General features: G+C 36.9%; 1 protein-coding gene across 1 annotated transcript in view; it reads left to right on the top strand.

Moving 5' to 3' along the window:
• The window catches only part of EML5 (EMAP like 5), a 92,282-nt gene extending 71,401 nt beyond the window's left edge, over positions 1 to 20,881 (top strand). The window contains exons 28-42 of the mRNA XM_030240564.2: positions 3,285 to 3,363; positions 4,393 to 4,522; positions 5,206 to 5,304; positions 7,146 to 7,166; positions 9,964 to 10,137; positions 11,025 to 11,233; positions 13,224 to 13,381; positions 15,248 to 15,362; positions 15,850 to 16,038; positions 16,237 to 16,409; positions 17,663 to 17,825; positions 18,716 to 18,819; positions 19,198 to 19,351; positions 20,180 to 20,280; positions 20,603 to 20,881. Coding sequence (XP_030096424.1) covers positions 3,285 to 3,363; positions 4,393 to 4,522; positions 5,206 to 5,304; positions 7,146 to 7,166; positions 9,964 to 10,137; positions 11,025 to 11,233; positions 13,224 to 13,381; positions 15,248 to 15,362; positions 15,850 to 16,038; positions 16,237 to 16,409; positions 17,663 to 17,825; positions 18,716 to 18,819; positions 19,198 to 19,351; positions 20,180 to 20,280; positions 20,603 to 20,639 — 1,906 coding nt within the window. The 3' untranslated portion in view covers positions 20,640 to 20,881. The remainder of the gene's footprint in view (positions 1 to 3,284; positions 3,364 to 4,392; positions 4,523 to 5,205; positions 5,305 to 7,145; positions 7,167 to 9,963; positions 10,138 to 11,024; positions 11,234 to 13,223; positions 13,382 to 15,247; positions 15,363 to 15,849; positions 16,039 to 16,236; positions 16,410 to 17,662; positions 17,826 to 18,715; positions 18,820 to 19,197; positions 19,352 to 20,179; positions 20,281 to 20,602) is intronic.
• Positions 20,882 to 21,375: the final 494 nt, after the last annotated feature.

Here is a 21,375-nt window from a genome sequence, read left to right as displayed (position 1 = left end):
CCTTAAAAAGCCATCTGTCATGTTGGGTGCCATACCACGCACCTATCACTTCTCAGTATATTGCTGTATGAAAAATCGAAAATTTATATATATGCATTGCAGTTCTGTTTCATACAATGAGCCAGATGCTGTTTTACCTACCAATATGAACTCCAACTCCATGAACTATTATGCTCTCCTATGTTTCACAAGTAGTATTCTTCAGTAACATTTATTCAAGTACAAAGATTAGCACTTTCTCCAGCACCCTAGTGAACAGCTGTTTTACAAATGGTGATTTGACAGTCTCACCTGACATGCCAAGGCAGATATGTTTCTGAATTATTTGAGCATCAGATTTCCTGTATCTGCATTAGTGAGTTTAAACTGGCTCTTACTGTTCACAGAACACATGAAATAATTATAGGTCATTTTTGTCCAGAAGCAGTACTTAAAAACTACCAGCCTTCATTATCTTCTAATGGAAGCCAGACCTCTGTGAAGTTTCAGAAATGACTTTGAAGAACTTGCCAAGAGTAAATGGAAAGAAGTCCTCCATACTTTTAAAATTCATTCTCTACTTCATGCTTGCCAACACCTCTTGGGGAGGGCAGAGCAAGACACTTGATGCTGAAGAGTAGTGCAAAATCAATTGCTGAGTTCTCTGCAAGTCCCCCTAAGTATGAAGTGCAACGCTGGTGCCCCACACAGGAAGGGACTTTTTTTTCCTTTGTACCAGCTACTGTAATTTGCTCTATCGAGTCGTGCCCAAAATAATACTTGTATTTTTAAAACAGAAACACTGTTATAAATTACCACAGAACTAAAAGAATTGGTGGTAATTTAGGTATGCTATATAACAGAAAATCATTCCTTGTTCTGTTAGTAACTTTAGATACTCAGCAACAGTGAGGAAAATATGGAATGAAATACATCATACAAAAATGGATAATGATATTTAAGCTATGTCTAAAACTGTGAACAAGGTACTTTTTTGTTTCAGAAACTACTTCAAAATGCTTGTACTTGATTTTTATGGTTTCATAACAAGAAATATTAAAATACATATACCAAATATATATTAATTTTGAAAATAAAGTGCCAATATTGAGATATTTATTTCCCTTATGATAGATGGCTGGAACTGTCCTTCCCCATGCTAAAGCTGACCCTATCCATACCTGAATTCACCCCAACACGTTATTCATGCTCTCTTTCCCATCTTTTCCACACAGTTTTTGAGCGTGCAGATAGTTGTGCATGCAGGTAAATGACCACTGTTTGTTGCATATGCCATCAGTCACTTTGCTGCACATTACACAGCAAATTAAAAATATTTTCAGCTCTCACACCTTTAAAAAAGGACTTGGAAAATGTATTCTCATATCCTTCAGCATTTCTGTTTTTTCTAAATCCTGAAGCTGTTATCTTGAAACTTAATTGGGAAGGGAGTCCATATGTGCTTGTAATTTGCATTCCAGTTCCACTGCTCTGGATCAATATATAGAATTACCCTTTCCTGGACAGATACTTTGAGAAATTGTTTAGGTGACCTGGGAGATAATGCAGCTGAGTAAAAGTTCTCAAGTTTTCCTGACCAATATACATTCACTTTATTCTGTTGTGTGGTAGTGTATGAATGTACTCTCATGATTACTTAAGAATGATATTTTTGTGTTTATTTGTATTTGTAGAGCCTTTAAGTATAGATGGTCTTCTCAAGCAGTTGTAAAATGTGAGATTGTTTTACTTCTTCTCCCTTTCTATCACAAGGGATTTACCAGCAGCAAATATTAAAAAAATGCCACATTTTAGAACCAAGCAGCAGAGAAATATTCATTTCCAGTAAAGTAAACCTCTAAAAGAATCATGTCCTTTCAGTTTTTACTGCTTTCATCAAACTTCAACTATGTTCTTCTGTTATATTTAATTTTTCTGCATTTTTTTCCTTCCAACTCCTTTTTCCCTCTGTGTTTCAGGGACATAAGTTAATTAGGGCCAGGGTAGGAGAAGAGAAAAGAGATGAGGTTTAGTGCTCTGTGTCAAATATGAGGCTGACAAGTGGAAGAAGGGCTTTTTATGCTGTGTTTTGGTAATTTCTAGAGGAATAGTAATGAGACTGTTGCAGAATTGTCCATGACAAATGAGAAATTAAAAACATAAAGTCTTTTGCAACATTCTGGAGTGATCTGTTTTGTTCTAAATTTAGGCAAGAACAATGAAGAAATAAATAAGAAAAAAAAAGGTATTTTATTTGAATAACTGAAAAACTGCTTTTCACCTGTCCTTCAAACTACACAGTACAAACAAATCATATTCTTTTGTTCTGAGAAAATACAGTTATTGTTTTGATTCAAAGTCATCACTCAAGAGAGAGAATTAGAAGTACTTCATACTAAAAAGGAATATGAAAGCAACCTGTTGCTTCATGATTGATATTAGTGTATTACACTGCCTACTGGATTAAATAATCTGGATATCACTGAATTTATACATAGAATTTATTTTAAAATGAATTGTTCCTCTTAAAGATCAAGCTTAGAGAATTGTTATCACAGCCACAAATGCTGTATCTATGGGATCAATAATCATTGTTCCTGCAAATTACTAGGAATAGTTGCATATATTTAATAAATAAAGCTTATTTGTTGGTGTTTCTTTGTATAGGTACAGTTGAATGTAGTGGGAGAGATGTTATGGATATTTGTTAAACAAATCTAATTGAGAGTTCTTAATTAAATCTGGACTGTTCAGAACAGTGGAACATAGGTTGTGGCTGTCACTCCTGCATTTGCATGGTCTTGGTTTTCTTCCATGTAAGCTTTGACCAACATCACATTTCACACATCATTGATGTAGGAGTGAATGGGCAGGTGCACCTGGAGTTCTTTACAAACTATTACAAAAATAGGAAAACTTAGGGGTCTGCTGAAGGCATGTGGGAACTGGCATTATTAGATTAATCAGGTAAGCCTCTCTTCAGTAAAATTGCTGCAGAGAAGATGAAAGTTCCTTAAAAACATAGCTTGGAAAAGCAAACAACATTTTAAAAGTTCTCAGTTATTTTAAAACAAGCTTTTGCATTAACCCCGTGGATTGTTGAAGAATTAGAGAGCCTAGCATGCTGAACAAAGGATTTTTAGGTTTTGTCCCTCTCCTTTGACAGAGGTATTTATTTTGAAGATGAATATGCGTATGAGTAGGACAGGCTGTAAGATTTCCCAAACATGAGCAGGTTGGAAGGTTGCTGTTAGCATGGAATGGGTGACGGACAGCCTTCTCTTATTCACAGTTCTTTGTTTCAGACCACCAGTTAGTAGGGCATTGCCACAGCCGGAGAAACTTCAGACAAATAATGTGGGGAAAAAAAAGAGACCCATAGAGGTAAGAAAAATGGTGCTCTTCTCCTCTTCCTTTAGGATTTTGTTTTGCCAGAAACTGACACACCTATGAACACAATAAATTCTAAATGTATCAAAGGTTGGAAATACTGAATGGTAGGCAAAGAGTAGAAAAAGTGGGAGAGAATTTTTTCTTGTGAATAAAAAAAAGACTATATTTCTTTTTCTTGCAAATAAAATGGAGTATAACTCGATTCTTAGTAATCATGAAACCTTAGAACTGGCTGTAGAAAGCAGGATGCCTTGTATAGATAACTGGATTGTTAAAGGGTGTATTGTTGCTAATAAAACTAAGCATTTTTTAAATTCCAGTCATCTTAGGATTTATTTTATAGCTTCAGTTTAAGTTCATCACTGATAGGAGTTTAAAGTAATTTTAAAATTCTATTAATGATAAGTTTAGCTTTGGCACCTGTTTTTTTATTACATGGGAATTGCAGATAAATATACCAATTTTTGGTTAATCTGAAGTGAAAATTTCATCTAACCTTGGAAAATGCAGTTCTTTCCCAACCCATATATTGTTGATTCTGCAAAATATTTGGTGTAGCATAATAAACAGCTTTTTTGACATCAGTGCTCTAGAAGTTTTAGCCTGTAATTTGGGTTTTTAGTTGCTGGCTGGAATGAAATTGTGGACCAGTGTTTGCCATTATTTGTTTCTTAGTGTCTTCTGCATTAAAAAAACTTTATTCTTCACTGCGTTTTATTTATTTATGTTCATGTGTATGAGTATCTCTTCCAGTGTATATATATATATGTCTATGTGTATTATGTGCACATTCTGCAGCATCCCCCTGAGAGGTGAAGAGGGTGACACAGCTGTGTGTGACAAGAATGAGCAGCTGTGTAAACTCACAGGGGAGGCAGGAGCCCAGTTTCCGTTGCCTTGATATGTCACTTACTACATAAGGACATAATTAAAAAAATAAAATCCTACAGAGGGAGGTGAAGTTCATAACTGCTTTCAAAGAAGGTTTGGTAAATCTACTGATGTGAATATCTTTTTTAGGACCTAATTTTGGAGCTGGTGTTTGGGTACCGAGGCAAGGACTGCAGAAACAACGTGCACTATTTGAACGATGGTGCTGATGTAATTTATCACACTGCATCTGTTGGCATCTTGTATAATGTGGCAACAGGTAGGAGAAAACCCACTGGAGGGAAAATGTTTCTTTGCACACATGGAGTAGCACTTTATAAAGTAATTAATATACTTTAAATATTGTAAAGTAAGTGCAAAAAATGCTATTTGTTCCTAAAATTTCAATCTGTAGAGAATATTCATAATATTTGCATAAGCAAACAGTGTACTGGAATGTTCCTGGAGGCTGAGCTTTAAAGGAAGGGAAGATTTGGGTTTTTTGGTTTAGCTTTCTGAAATTTGTGTGTTGAAGTGATCACAGAAACTAAAAGAGCTGAACAATGAGGTAATGGTAATTTAATTTTTTTTTTCTAAGAATAAGTTAATATTTTTATTTGGTTTACTTTTCAGTCATCTGTATTGCATGCATTCTTTCACAATTACCCAGTTAGTTTAGATAACTTAGACCTTTAAAAAAGTACACACTGTCATTTGCTTCTGAGATAGTTAAGCAACTTCATGGGGAAAACTTGAGGGAATGTTTGGAGTTACTGAGTGCTGTGTGTTGAAGTCCAGATAAAGAATTAGTAGTTTCAGCTTTCTGGTTTTAAGCTTCAAAATGCAACATGATCACAATGCTGTTTTCTAACAAATGCTATAAAATTTTCAAACATTAGCCATGTCTATGTGTGTATAATTGAAGTTGAACTAGGGTTTGATTTTTTTTTTCCTTATTTTTAGGCTCTCAGTCATTTTACCAGGAACACAATGATGATATTTTGTGCCTCACTGTGAATCAGCACCCCAAGTTTACCAACATAGTGGCAACTGGCCAAGTAGGTATGTTTGTATTTTTGTAAAAAGAATTAACAGCATGCAATCAGGACCTTGTAAACTCATGATAAATCATAAAAATATTTGATTATGCTATCTCCGTTTGTATGAGTGTTACTCAGTTACCTGTCCTCTTTATATTTGGAGTGTGATTGAGTAAAGTTGACAAAAAATATTGAGGCATGAAAGATTAAACTTATCTTTTACTTGGAGTATTATCCAAACTATTTTTTCAGAAATCTTAAGCCCCATTAACTTAGTCTGGTTATATTGAACTATCAGCTGGTGTTAGACCTTCCAAAGAGTCATTGCCCTTCCAAAGAAGCTGAATAGAGCAAACCTTCATTTCTTAAAATACATGTCAGTCTTATGTAGGTTTTACCTCATCAGGTAGATTTATAATACCTAATTGGTGGTTGGATATGATATAGTTGTAATATTCTAGGCAGAACCAAAACCCTAATGGTGTTGCCTACAGATAAACTGAGATTTAGAAGGAAAACATATATATATTTCATAGTGACATTAAGATCTATGGTCTAACCAGGTTAAAAAAAAAGGAAAAAAACCCCATGTTTTGCATTGGCATAGCTGGAAGAAATTGCTGCTTCTAGATTTTTTAGAAGTAATTTTTGTAGCCCTACAATCTGGCTGTAGTTCTCAGATTTTCCCTTGGTTCTCAGCAGATTCAAACCCACATTATTCTCTTCAGGGCATAGAATGCAAAAAAACCAGCTTATTTGATTTCAGCCAAAATAGCTTTTTATTTCCTTTCCTGTTTTAGAAGTTTGATATATCTAAAATCAGTTCTGCAGAGTTTATTACCTGCTTTCCTGTGTCTTTTGGATTTTTAGGTGCCTGTTTCATTAAAATTGACTCATTGATAATAGTAGCCTCTTTGCTAAAATAGCTTCCTTTCTTGGGCAGTTTCTTGCCTCACATAATTTAAAACAAATTTTTAATGGAAATTATTTAAATGGAAAAAATCATCAGCAGATATTTGTCTATGGTTTGAACATTTGCAGGAATTACAAACCCTTTATTGCCTTTAAGAATTTGCTTTTTCATCATATTTCTTAATCTGGTCCTGTTTGCCTTACTGTAGTGGAGGAATGTGAAAGTTTTTCTTCTACAGTGTTCATCTTACCCAAAACAAAACACAGGAATTCATTCTTTTTTTATTTTCATAATCATTTCTACATCAACTAGCTGTAGGACAATTATGAACTGTTTTGTAATCTGGATTAAGGCATACCAGAGGCAGATGACACTTAAAAATTGCATATACTTTTAAGCAGAGAATTAAAAATAAGCTGGAAGTGAAATATGTTAAAACAGCACTTATTTTCTGATTTTGAAGTGATGTGGAGGAGTGTATATACTCTATAAAGAACTGCTGCTACTTTTCCTACTGATATGGTTGGCACAAATAGTGTCACCATCATGATTTAACAAGATTTATTGAATCTTCAGGTACTCACATGCTACTTCTTAGCATTTTTTCTCACTTATTTTGTTAAAATATCAATGACATGAAAAAATATGTTTTTCATTTATTTTGGCTGAGAGCGACCTTACATACACCAAAACTGGATTTTTGTGTTGTAGCTCAAAATGGAAATCAAAAGATATTCATTCATTCAATATATTCATTCTATGATTTATTTCTGATGGGACCTCCTTTTATCAGTAATTACTCATCTTCAACAGCAGTATTGGTGCTGCTGCAGTGCAAAAAGATGACATCAAGGTGTGTGTTAAGAAATTACCCTGAATGTGGCATATATTTTCTTTAGCACTTATCCTATTTCTAATCTAATTATTTTTCTGCTGCTTTTCCATTACAGGAGACTCAGCAGATATGTCAGGTAAGGGAAACAAAATTTTAACATCTTCAGGTGTAGTTAGTCTATCTAGTAGCCATCTGCAGCTTTACAGAGCCATAAGTGATGTGAATTCATTTTTAGCTTACTAAACCCTGTGTGTCAATCATATTACTGTCAGCACTGAATAAAAGTCAAAACAGCTCAGCATACTGTAAATATATAAAAATTTAAAATGTTAGAACACAGTTGAAAACTATTCTTGTTGAAGCATATTCCCTTCTTGCTTAGTGATTAGTGAGTTCTAATGCATACTGCTGCTGTAGCATTCCTGGGTATGCTTGCCAGTTTTGTAGACACGTTGGGGCTGACAACATTTGGTTTAGACCTTCAATTGAGTGTCATTTTAAACATGCATTTCTAAAGTAAATTCTATTGAGGAGGCCTAGGTGACTGAGTGAAAAAACGAATCACCTTTCACATTTATGTACAATTGTCATGCAGTTATTACCATTGATCCAAAATGCTTTTTATGATGTTAGTTTAATTTTTCCTCTATCATTTTGGGTCTTTGACATTTTGACAGTCTTGACTGAGATATTTTTATTAATATGCTTTTTTTTCTACTGTAATTGCAAAAACTCATCACCATCATGTGTGAATGAATTCATTGTTGAGCAGCCATAATTGTCTTGTGAAGAATCTTCAGAGATGCATAAATGTGGTCATGTGTAATAGAAAGTGTAATAATCTTCATGTGGATCTAAAGCCTGTTCTGTAAGAACAAATGTACATTGACATCTTTAATGTGTGTTGACTTCTCTGAAATATGGCCAGTGGTGCTTGCTCTAAGGATGGGAGGAAGAATATAGGTACCTTTGCCCACACTTCTAGCCTGTATTTTAAAAAAACAATGATATTCATGTGAAAGAACATCTATAGTCTATATGATGTTCACCATCTCTATGGTGGCTGGACACTTTCCCTGTCTCACATGCCTTCTTCCTACTGCAACTTCAGTTTGAGCTTGTGTATATTACTAAATTCTGTTGTCACTGCCTGAAATGAGCACTCTTAACCTTTTTCTTCTTTCTGGAACCATTAGTCTGCAATCCAAGCTGCTTCCTGCTTTCATTAGAAAATTGAATAGTTTTACTTAAAATTTATTGATGCCTTTTGGCATCCTTGCCAACAACTTTTGCTTTTCTAGTTCCAATTTTCAGTCATCTACAGTGATGTAGGTGTTCTTGTAGCAGCAATGTTTGTACTAGGCTGGAATGGCAATTAAAGTTTCTTAATGACTGGGTGTAGATTTGGTCCACCTTACTAAAGTTTTTCTTTTGTCCTGCCAGCCCATGGTAGCTTTATCTAACTGCTCCCAGAAGGAGAGGATGCCTTAGAACATCTCTCTTGTGAAAGTGTTGAGTACACAGGCAGGATTCAGTGTCAGGACAGAGGCTTTCAGAAGGACTCCATCACACAGGAGGATCTAAGAGTCCATGTTCTCCGTCTTGCAGATCTTGCTCTGAATGATTTTCTCAGTTCTTATTCAGGAAAACTTGGTGAGAATTTGTCTGCCACCCAAACGAAAACTTTTGGCCAAGGTTGTAGGGCAGGTGCACTATTCAAGGGTAGTACAGAGTTTTTACCAAGAGGAGGGTGAAAAACAGTTCAGAGCCATAATAAAGCTTTCCCTTCCCTCAGCTTCCCATAAGAACAGCAAGGAGTTTGCTGACAATTTTTGGGAAGTGCTAGTTGCTGTCTACTCCTGCCCTTTCTGTTTTAATGGCATGACCATACTATGCTGTGCTACCTCTCAAAAGGTAATGATGACATCTTATTGCTGCCCTGAGAGGAAATTCAAATGGGAAATAAAAGAAATGAGGAATTATGTTCTGAAGACTGTTTCGGTACAGCTGTGGAATTGTGCTCAAAAACAGAGTTTCATGTGGCTGAAATTTTGCCTAAGTCCCTGTGCCTACTGTTTCCCATCACATGCATGCCTTTGAGGGCCTAGATTTATCTATTAGAAACACAAAGCATGAATCCTAAACAGAATTTAGTTTGTGTTAATCTGGATCTATGACAAGAACAAGTAACCTTAGGACTCTGCAGGCAAATTTATTAGAGATCAGAAGGGAAGAAGTTTGAGAATCTTACTGTGCTGGAAATGCCTTAGATGCTGCTCAGAGATTGTAAACTATATATGGATGGCAAGATCTTGTGAGAAGGCATTGCATTTGGGAAAAAACCAGCTGTCATCACATTAGAGATAATCACATACATTAGTAGCATGGAAAGACATTTTTTGCTGCAGTTCTTGCAGTCTAAACAATGCAGATGATCTGGCTGATGTTCTCCTAAGAGGGCAAGCATTTCAGACAGGTGGCCGTTTTGTAGAAAGGAGATTTTGGCCCTGCACTGTAAACCGATTTCTCTGTAGCCATCAGTTGTCCAAAAGCGCTGTGGAGAAGTTACATTCTTGATGAGCAGCTTTATTTATGAAGGTTTTTGAGTTAGCATGCTGCTCTATGTTTTAGTAAGAGAAAAAATGGAGAAGACAGTTTTTGCTTTTAGAACTTCTGCTGTGCTTCACAAGTCCCATAACAAGTTAAGTAACAAATTAATGCCTCTGGTAATGTAATGTGGCCATCTTGTTCATCCTACCTAATGATCCTGTTTGTCATAAATTGTTTTCCAAATGGAGGCCAAAATCTCTTTCCTTTCCTTTTTTTCCCCTCATCTGATCAAAGCAATTTTGTCTTATAAAAGAGTATTAACTGCTTCAATCACTACACATTTCCACAATGACTGCTGATGGCAGGTTTTTATCTTTGTGTAGCTACAGCTCCATCTATTCACGTGTGGGATGCAATGAACAAGCAGACGCTGTCGGTGCTGCGGTGCTACCATTCCAAGGGCGTTTGCTCCGTCAGTTTCAGTGCCACTGGCAAACTGCTGCTGTCCGTAGGGCTGGATCCCGAACACACCATCACCATTTGGAAGTGGCAGGAAGGTAGGAAAGAGACTGGTTTTGTTAGAGATATGTTGGCTTGAGTCAAGAGCAGGTGTAACTTTAAAGCATCAGCTGATCAAAAATGATTACAATAAATGCTGCGCACTAGGCTCTGTACAAGATCTAAAATAGATGTGTTTACCCATTCTAGTGACTGCTGAATAGATCTCCTTTGAAACTATTGTGTAAAGATCAAGATAGTTCACTGATTTCCAGTAAGAATAATGTAGGGATTTCTTTTCCTAAAAATTGTCATCATCATTATTACTATTATTACTATTATTATTACTTTATTCTTCTCTAAAGTGATTACTGACTAGGTTGTCATACTCCTGAAATTATTCCCAAAAGTTGCAAATTGCAGAAATAGGGTGCCAGGATAACTCCTCTGTGCATCTTATATAATTGTTGCCTTAAGCTATGCTACATCTTTTCAGATCTGCATTTTTGATTTAGACTAAAGAGATTTCAGCTCCTTTCCTTGTCTCCTTTCGCCTGACAAAGCCGTGCCCAGATTATGGATCTGATTCTCTAGTCTTAGAGGTTTACTTCCTCTCTCTTTGGGAATTGCTGTTGATAACCAGTGACTCTCAGAATTTTAAATATCTGCTATTAAGTTAATAACAAGTGATCTTTCATAGCTTGTCTGATAGATCCTGTGGGGGTGGATGCAATGTCAGGTGTGTATTTATACAATCCTAGGTAGGATGAAAGATGTGTGTTCAGAAAATGCCTGTGTTCATCTTAAGGGTCAGTGCACACTCAGAATGGCAGCTGAAGATTCCAACTGAGGAATCTTCACATGGGTCAAAATTATTCTAACATTTTTTAACCAGAAATGTGCATTTTTCTCAGCAAAGTCAAAATGTCCATTTTCTTTCTGCCAGGTGCCAAAATTGCCAGCCGAGCTGGTCATAACCAGCGTATATTTGTAGCAGAATTCAGGCCAGATTCAGATACACAGTTTGTTTCTGTGGGAGTAAAACATGTAAGGTTCTGGACACTGGCTGGAAGAGCTCTCCTCAGTAAAAAAGGGCTGCTGAGCTCCATAGAAGATGCCCGCATGCAGACGATGCTTTCTGTAGCTTTTGGAGCGGTATGTACTTCAACAAACCACCTGAAAATGCATAAAAACAAACTTTCTTTACCCTTCTGCCTTTATTCAGTTCAGTGAGACTTTTATAACCTGCTAATGTGGTTATTATTATTTATTATGTAATTATTATTATTATATAATGAGGTATAAATTATTTTACTAAACTCAGTTTAGCATTCCTAATACTTACCTGCTAGTTAAAACTAGTACCAGCTTTCTTTGGAGTAGAAAAGACTATGGGTTTGTATGTTTTCTGGAAAAACAAACACAGATGCCTTGAACTGATAACACACTGCTTGTTATTTAATCCAGGCAAAACAAAACTCAGTTTTGTTTTGCCTGGATTAAATAACAAGCAGTGTGTTATCAGTTCAAAGATAACAAGAACCAAACAGTAGAAACGAGGCTGATTTTATGCCCACCTGAAAGTGATTGTTTTGTCATTTCTGTGTGGTACTGTTCATGGGTGATCAGAGAGCAGCGTTGTCCTGGGGCACTGGTTAATGTCAGACGCTGTTTGTCAACTGCATTAGGGGTTTCTTTTGCTTTGTGGGTTTTGGACATGAGCAGGCCATCTTGCTAAGTACCACAGCACTGCTGGGTCTGGAGTTGCTCTGCATGAGCAGTAGTCATATCTTCAGCTGGGCAGAAAGCCACAGATACCTTTTGTGAAGTGGTCCATTTCTCTGATTGCCTGCATTGACTGTTTGGTCCAGACTGAATTTAAACTGATTTTGATTTTTGAAACTCTAACTGGGCTGTGGTTGCCTTTTTTTGCTACAGTATCTCTTTTACACAGAACTCTCTCTCTGATTTATATGAAGGTCTTAAAGAGCATCAAGATATTTTCCAAATGATAACTGTTATTGCTTCCCAGCCCAGGCATTAGTCAGGGGTTTGGGAAACCTCTGTAAACTTTCTTAGGAAGAGACAGGTTCTTAGTGTGAGAATCAGGCTGTATGCTGCGTGGACCGAAGTTTGGTGTGAGGTTTGAGGATGCAGAGCTTCCAGGGGTTTTCTGAAAAGCTGCAAAGTGAATTAAGCCAAACCTGGGGTGTTCTCCATACTTCTGTAGGTAGCAGTTCTGGGAGTGCCCTTCTTGATTTTGTCTCAGAAGGAGCTCGTTCAGCTATCCTTAAACAGAAGATGGAAACAACCCAACAGTAATGCTGTGAGGGTTGTCTGAGGATCTGCTCTCATCTTCATTTCCAGTCCTCTTTTACTTTATTAGAGCCACACACACGCACCCTTAAAAAAAGTGTGTAGAGCATCAACCCATTTCAGTCAAGGAAAGTGTGCCACATGTGTACTGATACTCCTGAAACGTCATAATGCTACACATGATACTGAATTTGAGGATTCAAAACCAGTTTTGCTCAATAACCAGTTGCTGTTGGAATCCTAATAAATAGTACTTTAATTTCAAAGGTAATTAAATTTATTTTTATTACCTTTCAAGAGCAGGAAGCAGAAGTAAAGAGCAGGCAGCTTTTGATTCTAAGTTAAGTCAACATGTTTTCTTCCTGAGCTAAAGGTTACTGTGATTGTGTGAGTCTCTTCACCTAAACACAATAGTTACTGCAAGCACAATGTACATAGCAAGGGGGTGCAAATTGCCTGCTGGTGTGCTTGTGTGCAATGTCAGTACTTACTGTGGTATTCTACTATTTTTGCCACATGTTGCACACCTGATAGGCTGAAAGCATAGATAACCGTATGACTGAAGCTAAAGTCATTGCATTTTTTCTTGCAAAAAGAAATGCAGTGATTTTCTTCAAGATACAAGAAAGCATCTTTCAGACTTCAAGAAGGAGTGTGGTAGATCAGTGTTTCATCCCTGGAGGTCCTTATTGCCTCTTCCACAGTTTCCTCTTCTGCAGCAGCAAACAAAAGCAATTTAGCCTCTAAATGTAAATGGTGGTTATTTCTGACTGTTTTTCTTCCTGCCTCACTCAGAATCAGATGATGAGTATGTTTTTCCCCTTTTCAGAATAACTTGACATTTACAGGTACTATCAGTGGAGATGTTTGTGTTTGGAAAGATCATGTGTTGATACGAATTGTGGCCAAGGCTCACAATGGACCTGTTTTCACCATGTACACCACACTAAGGGATGGCTTGATTGTTACAGGAGGCAAAGAAAGGCCGTGAGTCTTCTTTTTCCTTATTTTTCTGCATGCATGTTTACTCTTTAGAAATGGTTTGGATTCATCCCATCAATTATATTTGAGACATTAAAGGTAGAAGAGTAGTCCCTTTCAGATCCTTGATAGGTATTAAGAAAAAGTGGTGGTTACCTCCAAAGCTCAGGTAACCCCATATGAGCTTCAACTCAGTTATTTTTCCCATGTATTATAAGAGAAAGTATTTAGTCTGAAATGTAGAATCATAGAATGGTTAGGGTTGGAAGGGGCCTTAGAGATTTTCTAGCTCCAACACCCATTTGGCTTTAAGCACTAGAAAGTTCCCTAGTCCTGTGGGTTAATTCTTTCACTGAAGATGTATTGAGGTTGTTAACCCAAGGGATTTGCATAGAAGTGATTGAATACATGAATGGTAAATTTTCTAGCAGTTTGATGCACAACTTCTTTCAAAGGAAAGATCTGCTTACTTATGATGGCAGAGGCAAGCTGTCTTTTCTCAAATCTAAGGTACAGCAAGATTCTTTATTCCTGGGGTTGCAAGCAAAATATCTCCTCAAGCATTTTAATTTTTTTGATGCCTTCCTAGTGATCAGAAAATGCTTCAGCTGTAATATAGTCCCTCTGATGACATGATAGTGCCATATTTGCCAGGACACAGGCCACTTATTTCAGACTGAACTGAAAACTTACTTACTTCTGTGCTTGAAATATTTCCTTCTACTATTTATAAATGTTGTTGTGATTTTATTTGGAAGATGTTCTCTCTACCACTTAGCTTCAGAAGCTCTTAATTGTTGGTATTTGGCCTGAAACAAATAATATTGAATAACAATAAGAACCCAGAATTCATCTCCTGTGGGAAAGTATTGACAGTATGCAAAACAAATTTTCATTTAGGAAGACTGCATGCTTTTTTCTGCCTTAGTTGCAGTGCACCAGCCTTTTTTGGTAAAATCTTCTTGCTGAGTATAATGATCAATCATATGTCAAAACAGTGCTAGTGGGAAGCAAAGAATATATTATTGCAAGGAGTATCAATTTATAATTCATTATAGTTCTTTTAATAATAATAATAATAATAATAATAATAATAATAGTACAAATCAGTAATTGTGATTAAACATTCTGAAGTTCTTAGTAAGATTATTCAGTAATCAAAGCTGTAACACAAGCAGCTGGATATTGTGGAACATTGCTTTTCTGTTTCTGTTAGGGGAGGATGAAGACAGATAAGACACGTCCCAGCTCAACTGGAGATGCCAGATTTATCACTGTTTCAATAAACATGATCTTCTTTTTAGAAACTTTTATTTTATTTCAATGTGTTCTATACTGAAATACCAGGGGTTTTTTGCAAGTGGGAGGGAAATACTTAGTGTTTGCATAATTAATACCTATTAACTGTTTGGTTTTTCTGCTGTATCTGTGTAATTTATTTTACAGCAGTGAAAATAGTGACATTTTCACAGAAGTGAAAATATTCTGTTATTTATTTCACAGAAGTAAAATACATACCTTTTCTGTTTCTTTCAACTCTAATTTGAAAATCTCTGCCTCTCTGACAACAAGATAACTGCTTAACTGTTCTGACTAGATTCCCTCAGAGCTACTCATTCAGACTAAGCTTAGCAGCACCCATCTTTCTGTAAAGTAGAACAGTGAGGACTTGGGATCTTTTGTTTCTTGCTGGGCTGTGAGGCTCAGCATGTTAACATCAGCTGTTCAGGCAAACAGAATCTTAAACAATTTCCAACCTACTAAAATGCCTCATTTGCAGTACAGCACATTAAATAATGGAGTTCTTTCATCCATTAGTTGCCCTTTTTGTGGCAGCTGTTGTAGTCATGGTTCTTCCTGATGCCTCCACAGTTCAAAGGAAGGAGGAGCAGTCAAGCTGTGGGACCAGGAGCTGAAAAGATGTCGTGCCTTCAGGCTGGAGACAGGACAGATGACAGACTGCGTGCGCTCTGTTTGCAGAGGCAAGGTAAACAAAGCTGCCTGACTGGAAAACACAGCTCATCACTTGGGGCTGATTTCTGAATATCAAATCAATTAGCTCTGCTTTCTCTCCTAGCTTGTATTTGAAATTTAAGGCTAAGCTAGAAGGTGTGTGCAACTGGTATTGCGGCAGAAAAACATCTGGTTTGTGAGATCTCAGTCTTTCATAGGATAATATTCCATATATATTTTTATTGAAGACTAATTAAGGATTTGTTTTCTATTTTCTTTTCACACTTTGATATCAAATATCAAATGAAAAGCAGCAGCTCAACCAGCATCATGATATCTACAGAGCTTTGTACTTTAATAACTCAGAGGAGTTTAAAAAATAAATTTTTTTTTATTATTTAATAACTTGACCTAAGCAAACTTTCTTGACAGAACTATAGCTCTAGATAATGTTTTAATTACTGTTCATCATGAGAGGTGAATGTATTTTATCAGAGATAATTCTTTCACTGTTGTTTAAGGGCAAAATTCTTGTTGGGACAAGAAATGCTGAAATAATTGAAGTTGGAGAGAAGAATGCTGCATGTAACATTCTAATTAATGGTCATATGGATGGCCCCATCTGGGGCCTAGCAACACATCCATCCAGAGACTTTTTCCTTTCTGCTGCAGAAGATGGCACAGTAAGACTCTGGGATATTGCTGAAAAGGTAGGTGTTAGAGAATACTTGTTAAGAGAAAAAAAATAGACTTGTGATGGTGTTGCAGATTTGAAACTTGTTTTTTATTGTATTCTGAAAATAATCCATGTAATGCTGTTAGCAAGTTAACAAGCTATTAGCATGAATTGCTTTTTAAATATGGACAAATAGTAACAGTTACTATTCTGGGTTTTTATTTCTTCACAGAAGATGCTGAACAAAGTCAGCTTAGGACATGCAGCTCGTACTGTGTGTTACAGCCCAGAAGGTGATATGGTAGCTATTGGCATGAAGAATGGAGAATTTATTATCCTGCTTGTGACCTCTCTAAAAATTTGGGGGAAGAAAAGGGACAGAAGATCAGCAATTCAAGATATCAGGTCAGAAAATGTTATTCCTGGTCTATTGTAGTATGCTAGAAATCTCTAAAATTTTTCTTTTTAAAAATAAAACTCTGTGTTCTGGGAAACATTGCAATGATATTGCAGAGAGCTGGAACCAGTGAGTGAATTGTGGAGTTTGTATGATTATACCAGGAATAAAAAAGAAAGAGGAGGAGGTGCATGGAGATAAGAGATAGCATCAAAGCTGCAGGGGGTGTGGACCCCAGTGAGCAGAGGTGTTCCCCAGGGTGAGTGGGCACTGTTGGACATCCTGGTGGCAGCAGGGACAGGGGGATGGAGTCCCTCACAAGGTTTGCCAGTGACACCAAGGGTGTGGTGTGGTCCACATGCTTGAGGGAAGGGACTGCTAGGAGGTAAAATGAGATCAGACACCTGGAGATGAAGACTGGATTGTGAGAGATAGTGGAAATGCCAGTCTGTCAGTTTGCTCTTTGTTAGTGTTTGTTAGACAGCAGTTAGAAGTAAAATTTTGTTTCTGTTTCCTGAGTGAAGGAACAGACTGTTTCTTCTGTGAGATAAGTTGGTTATAATCAGCTAAGGAAAGTTTTGGAGAGCAAAGTGTGATGGGAGAGAAATACAAGCAAAGGGAGACCTTGCAGAAGAGCTCTGCTAGGAGTTGTGGGAGCTGGAAAGCTGTCCCAAGGTATGTTTCAGAGACAACAGAAATAAAGAAACTTCCCCAGTAACACAGAAGTGGCTGTGAGGGACTTGTTCAGCTCAGGAAGCTACTGAGTTTCAAGGCTAGAAAGGAAAACTGGAAGAAAGAACCAGTGTGCAGAGATACATTGGGGAAACAAAAGGTTGAATTTACATCTTTTTATTCAGTACATTTCATCTAGAAGTTCTGGCTTTTCTTCAGTTAGAGCACTTCAGTTTTCCAGCTTTTAACCTTGTAAGTATAGCATAAGGGAGTCATTGTATCATCAGGGGGATGTCACAAGTTGTTAGACCACGAGGGGTTCATGAAATCAGATAATGAACAGAGTATTTCTAGAGATGTTACCAGTTCACTTATATTTGTAATCTGTACCAAAATTATTGCCACCTTCTGCTGGATATGCGCTCCCTAAAAATTTAATTTCAAATGTTATTTTGCTTAGCAGACTGAATACTTGCATCCTTCCAGTTCTGGATAGCAGACACTTGAAATGCAAATTTCTGCACTTCTCAAATATTATAATCTGTTGCAAGTGCCAACCTGTGCTCATGCAACCCTTTTATCTGTTCAGGTTTAGCCCAGATTCTCGTTACCTAGCAGTTGGTTCCAGTGAGAATGCAGTGGATTTTTATGATCTGACTTTGGGTCCCACCCTAAATCGAATCAGCTATTGCAAGGACATCCCAAGCTTTGTGATCCAGATGGACTTCTCTGCTGATAGCTCTTATCTCCAGGTATCAGTCATTAATTGTTCAAGGGACTGAGTGGGAAACATACTCGTGACAGATACTCTGCAAGTATTCTCCTTTGACAACTTCTAAGTTTTGTAGCTGAGTGTTGGAGTGTGTTGCTGACATCAGACTTACTTTGCTGTAGTGGTAAGTGGATGCCTTTAGTTTTGAATAGTTTTCCTGGAGATCAAATACAGAAAAGGATTAAAGAAATGAGAGAGAGAGATTTCAAACCTCCTGTGATGTGTCTCCCTGCCTTTTTACCTCTGATGCTAATGGGCTGTCTTAAAAGAGAAAGGAGTACAGTCTGTCAATTCTGCCTGGGGATCTATAAATTTTTTTGTCTCTCTGACCAGCATGATGGCATTGCAGGTCCTTTTAGTGCTAGACTTTGTGGAGCAGCACCAAAATCATGGTGTTGCAACTGCCAGCTACAGGTGGGCTGAAAACATTTCTAAAAATAAAAATAAATACAAAATGCTTTCTATATTTTATTTGCATCTGAAAGGAGGAATACACTTCTCTCCTTATCAAATCAAGATTTACAGCCCAAGAGGGACGCCTGTGTGTCAGTTTTTAAAGATAGGACTTTATGTTGCCTTATTTGTATATACTGATGCACTAACACATACATGCAGAATGTGAGTTGTTTCAGTTATTTTTTACTAATTAGACATTTAAATGTTAAGATCTCTTGTGCTTTCTCACTATTGCTTTATGCTTGTATAGATTTTTGAGAATTTTCAACTCATTGACTAAATTTTCTTGATAGCTGTTACTCTATGGAGTAAAAAATAACTGTCACAAAAATGCTTTTCAAAGCCCTCTGGAATTGTATTTTCATCTTTTGAAACAAGTTAATGTATTGTAAATTCTCTGTGGTCACCTCAAAGGTCTCTACGGGGTCTTACAAGAGGCAAGTGTATGAAGTGCCTTCAGGAAAGCAGCTTGTGGACCAGGCTGTGATTGACAGAATAACATGGGCTACTTGGACAAGGTAAATGATTCATGTATTTACACCTGTTTAAACACCTGGAACTTCCAGGAGAAGCACCTACTATTTAAAAGTATATTTAATCCCTTCAGTCAGATATTTTCTTTTAACACACCCATCTGCTCTGGCAGCAGCTCCCCTAAATGCAGCACAGCAAAAGGCAGTACAGAGCAGATTCCCTCAGTACACAATTATGGGATGATAAAAAAATTAATTACAGAATAAAAACTATATAAGGTGTGCATGTGTAAAAATAAAATGTAAACATTGCATTTTTGTAGAACCAGTTAGAATATGAGAGCTGATTTCTATTACCTGACTCTTTTTTTTTTTCTTTTTTTACTGTGGTTTTCAAAAGAATTTCTTGGTCTTCTGTTTCAGTGTTCTAGGGGATGAAGTAATTGGAATCTGGTCCAGGCATGCTGAAAAAGCTGATGTGAACTGTGCTTGTGTCTCTCACTCGGGAATCAATCTCGTAACAGGCGATGATTTTGGCATGGTCAAACTGTTTGACTTTCCATGTCCTGAAAAATTTGTAAGAACTTGTTTTTGCATGGTTACAACAAGTACTGTTGATTTTAGGATCTTGTCTTGTTTCTCTAGAAGACATATGATGGAAATATTTTCTTCTCTAAATTTGTAGCTTTTTAGTACCTCCTTAGCTCCATAGTCTCATGGCATGCTCCACGTCAGAGTTCCCCTACCATTTTGTGCAGGAGCTCTTGCTATAACCTCTTGAAGGTGTTAATATTGTCTGCCAGTCTGCTTTAGCATAGTGCCTGCCTAATGAAAAATCTCAAAGCCCTTAGTAATTTCCACATCTCTGATCCATTTGACAGATGAGGAAGATAGATGGTGATTTTAGTCCCATCTGTGGATCTTCAGGGATAAAATTTACAGATTTTTCACTAATACTGTTGAATTGTTTCACTGTTTTTTATAATTTTAATTTACAATGTACTTTTTTATTCGTTTTCACTGTTAATTTTCAGAATTTGAGACTGCACAGGGTAAACTGCTCACGCAGTTGCAATGAAAATAATTGGTTTTCAGTGTCAAGAATTTTACACAAAACTTGGAAGTTAGTCATGTGACAAGATGTAATTAATTTATTGTGTTAGCTTGAGCATTCTTTCCAGTTTGCAAGTGCTCTCTTATTGGCTGACAGTGTAATCTGCATTACAGCTCAGTAGTGGTTCTCCTTCAGGAGATCTTTCACATTTGATAACCTATATACCTTTTGAACATTATAAATATGTGATGCAATAAAAAGGTAGATAAAAGTATGCATGCCTTTTCTGATTTAGGAGGGTACAGAATATTTAGACTCTCTCATTCTGTTGTTGTCTGGGTTTTTTTTCAGGCAAAACACAAACGATTTTTAGGTCACTCTGCCCACTTAACGAACATTCGATTCACAAGTGGAGACAGATACGTGGTCAGTGCTGGAGGGGACGACTGCAGGTAGGTGTTCCTGCCATTTCTGCCACAATCTGCACAGCCCTGCACATGGGCAGCCCACAGCAGTGCAAAACTCAAGTTCAGCCTTCAGCCTTTTGTCCATGTGCTTGATTTCCAGTTGGTACACAGAGAAAAACATATTTGTGGCTAAATAAATATTCCAAATGTTACCGTGAACAGCTAATATTTAATAACTTAAAATGTTCTCATGAAAATTCAGAACATCATACTTTTAATGGGAATTTCTTTTGGCTGTGTTAGCCATTTCTTTTAACAACACTGTAGTCTTCTACATCTCATATTTAATATCTTCTTGAAAACACAGCTTATTTGTTTGGAAGTGTGTGCATATGCCTCATTGAGAGAGACATGGAGACTTGCAAAGAGGAAACTGCATGAAGTACCAGGCATGAAACACCCAGGATTGCAACGTGACATTCTACTGTGCCCTGCATGCGTAAGAAATGACCCAAGACACAGAGCAATCTGTCTCTGACAGACAGGACCTGGAGTCTGCCAGAAGGATGGACACACTGAGGCTGCTAGTTTTGCTTCAGTGTCAGATAATCTGGGTTTGTATTCCACTCACTGCCAGATGTTGAAAACAAAATATGTGGATGAAAGGAAAAAGTGAATTGTTAATCAATGTACAGTTTCACAGCAAGTTCTTGGGGTCTTAAGAGATGCTATTTCTGACCTAGTGCTGTACATTGATCTATTTTGAGCATGAATGTTTTTCCTTTAAGTTTTGAGATCTAAATAGCATAGATAAAAAGAGTATTCCATATTTTATTACTGAGAGAGACCATATATTAACACTTAAATATATAGTATTTTAATAAATGTTTAATTATTATAATAGAAATTATATTTCTATGGCTGGTCAAAAGGAAACATCATATCTGATGAAGCAGAAAATAATAGAGTTGATTCCTTATGACTGAAATATTTCTGTATTTAGAGGCCTGGGTCACAGTCATGTCTGGTGAAAGCCGTTGGATATGCATGATCTTCATGGCTAATTTAGTGTTTTTGTTGCACTTAAACATTAAATTAGTTCTATGAGCAAAAATAGATTTGCTCACTTTGCGAGTGCCT

Source organism: Serinus canaria, chromosome 5 (assembly GCF_022539315.1).
Source record: "Serinus canaria isolate serCan28SL12 chromosome 5, serCan2020, whole genome shotgun sequence".
Taxonomy (NCBI): Eukaryota; Metazoa; Chordata; class Aves; order Passeriformes; family Fringillidae; genus Serinus; species Serinus canaria.
This window is presented reverse-complemented; position numbering and strand designations above follow the sequence as displayed.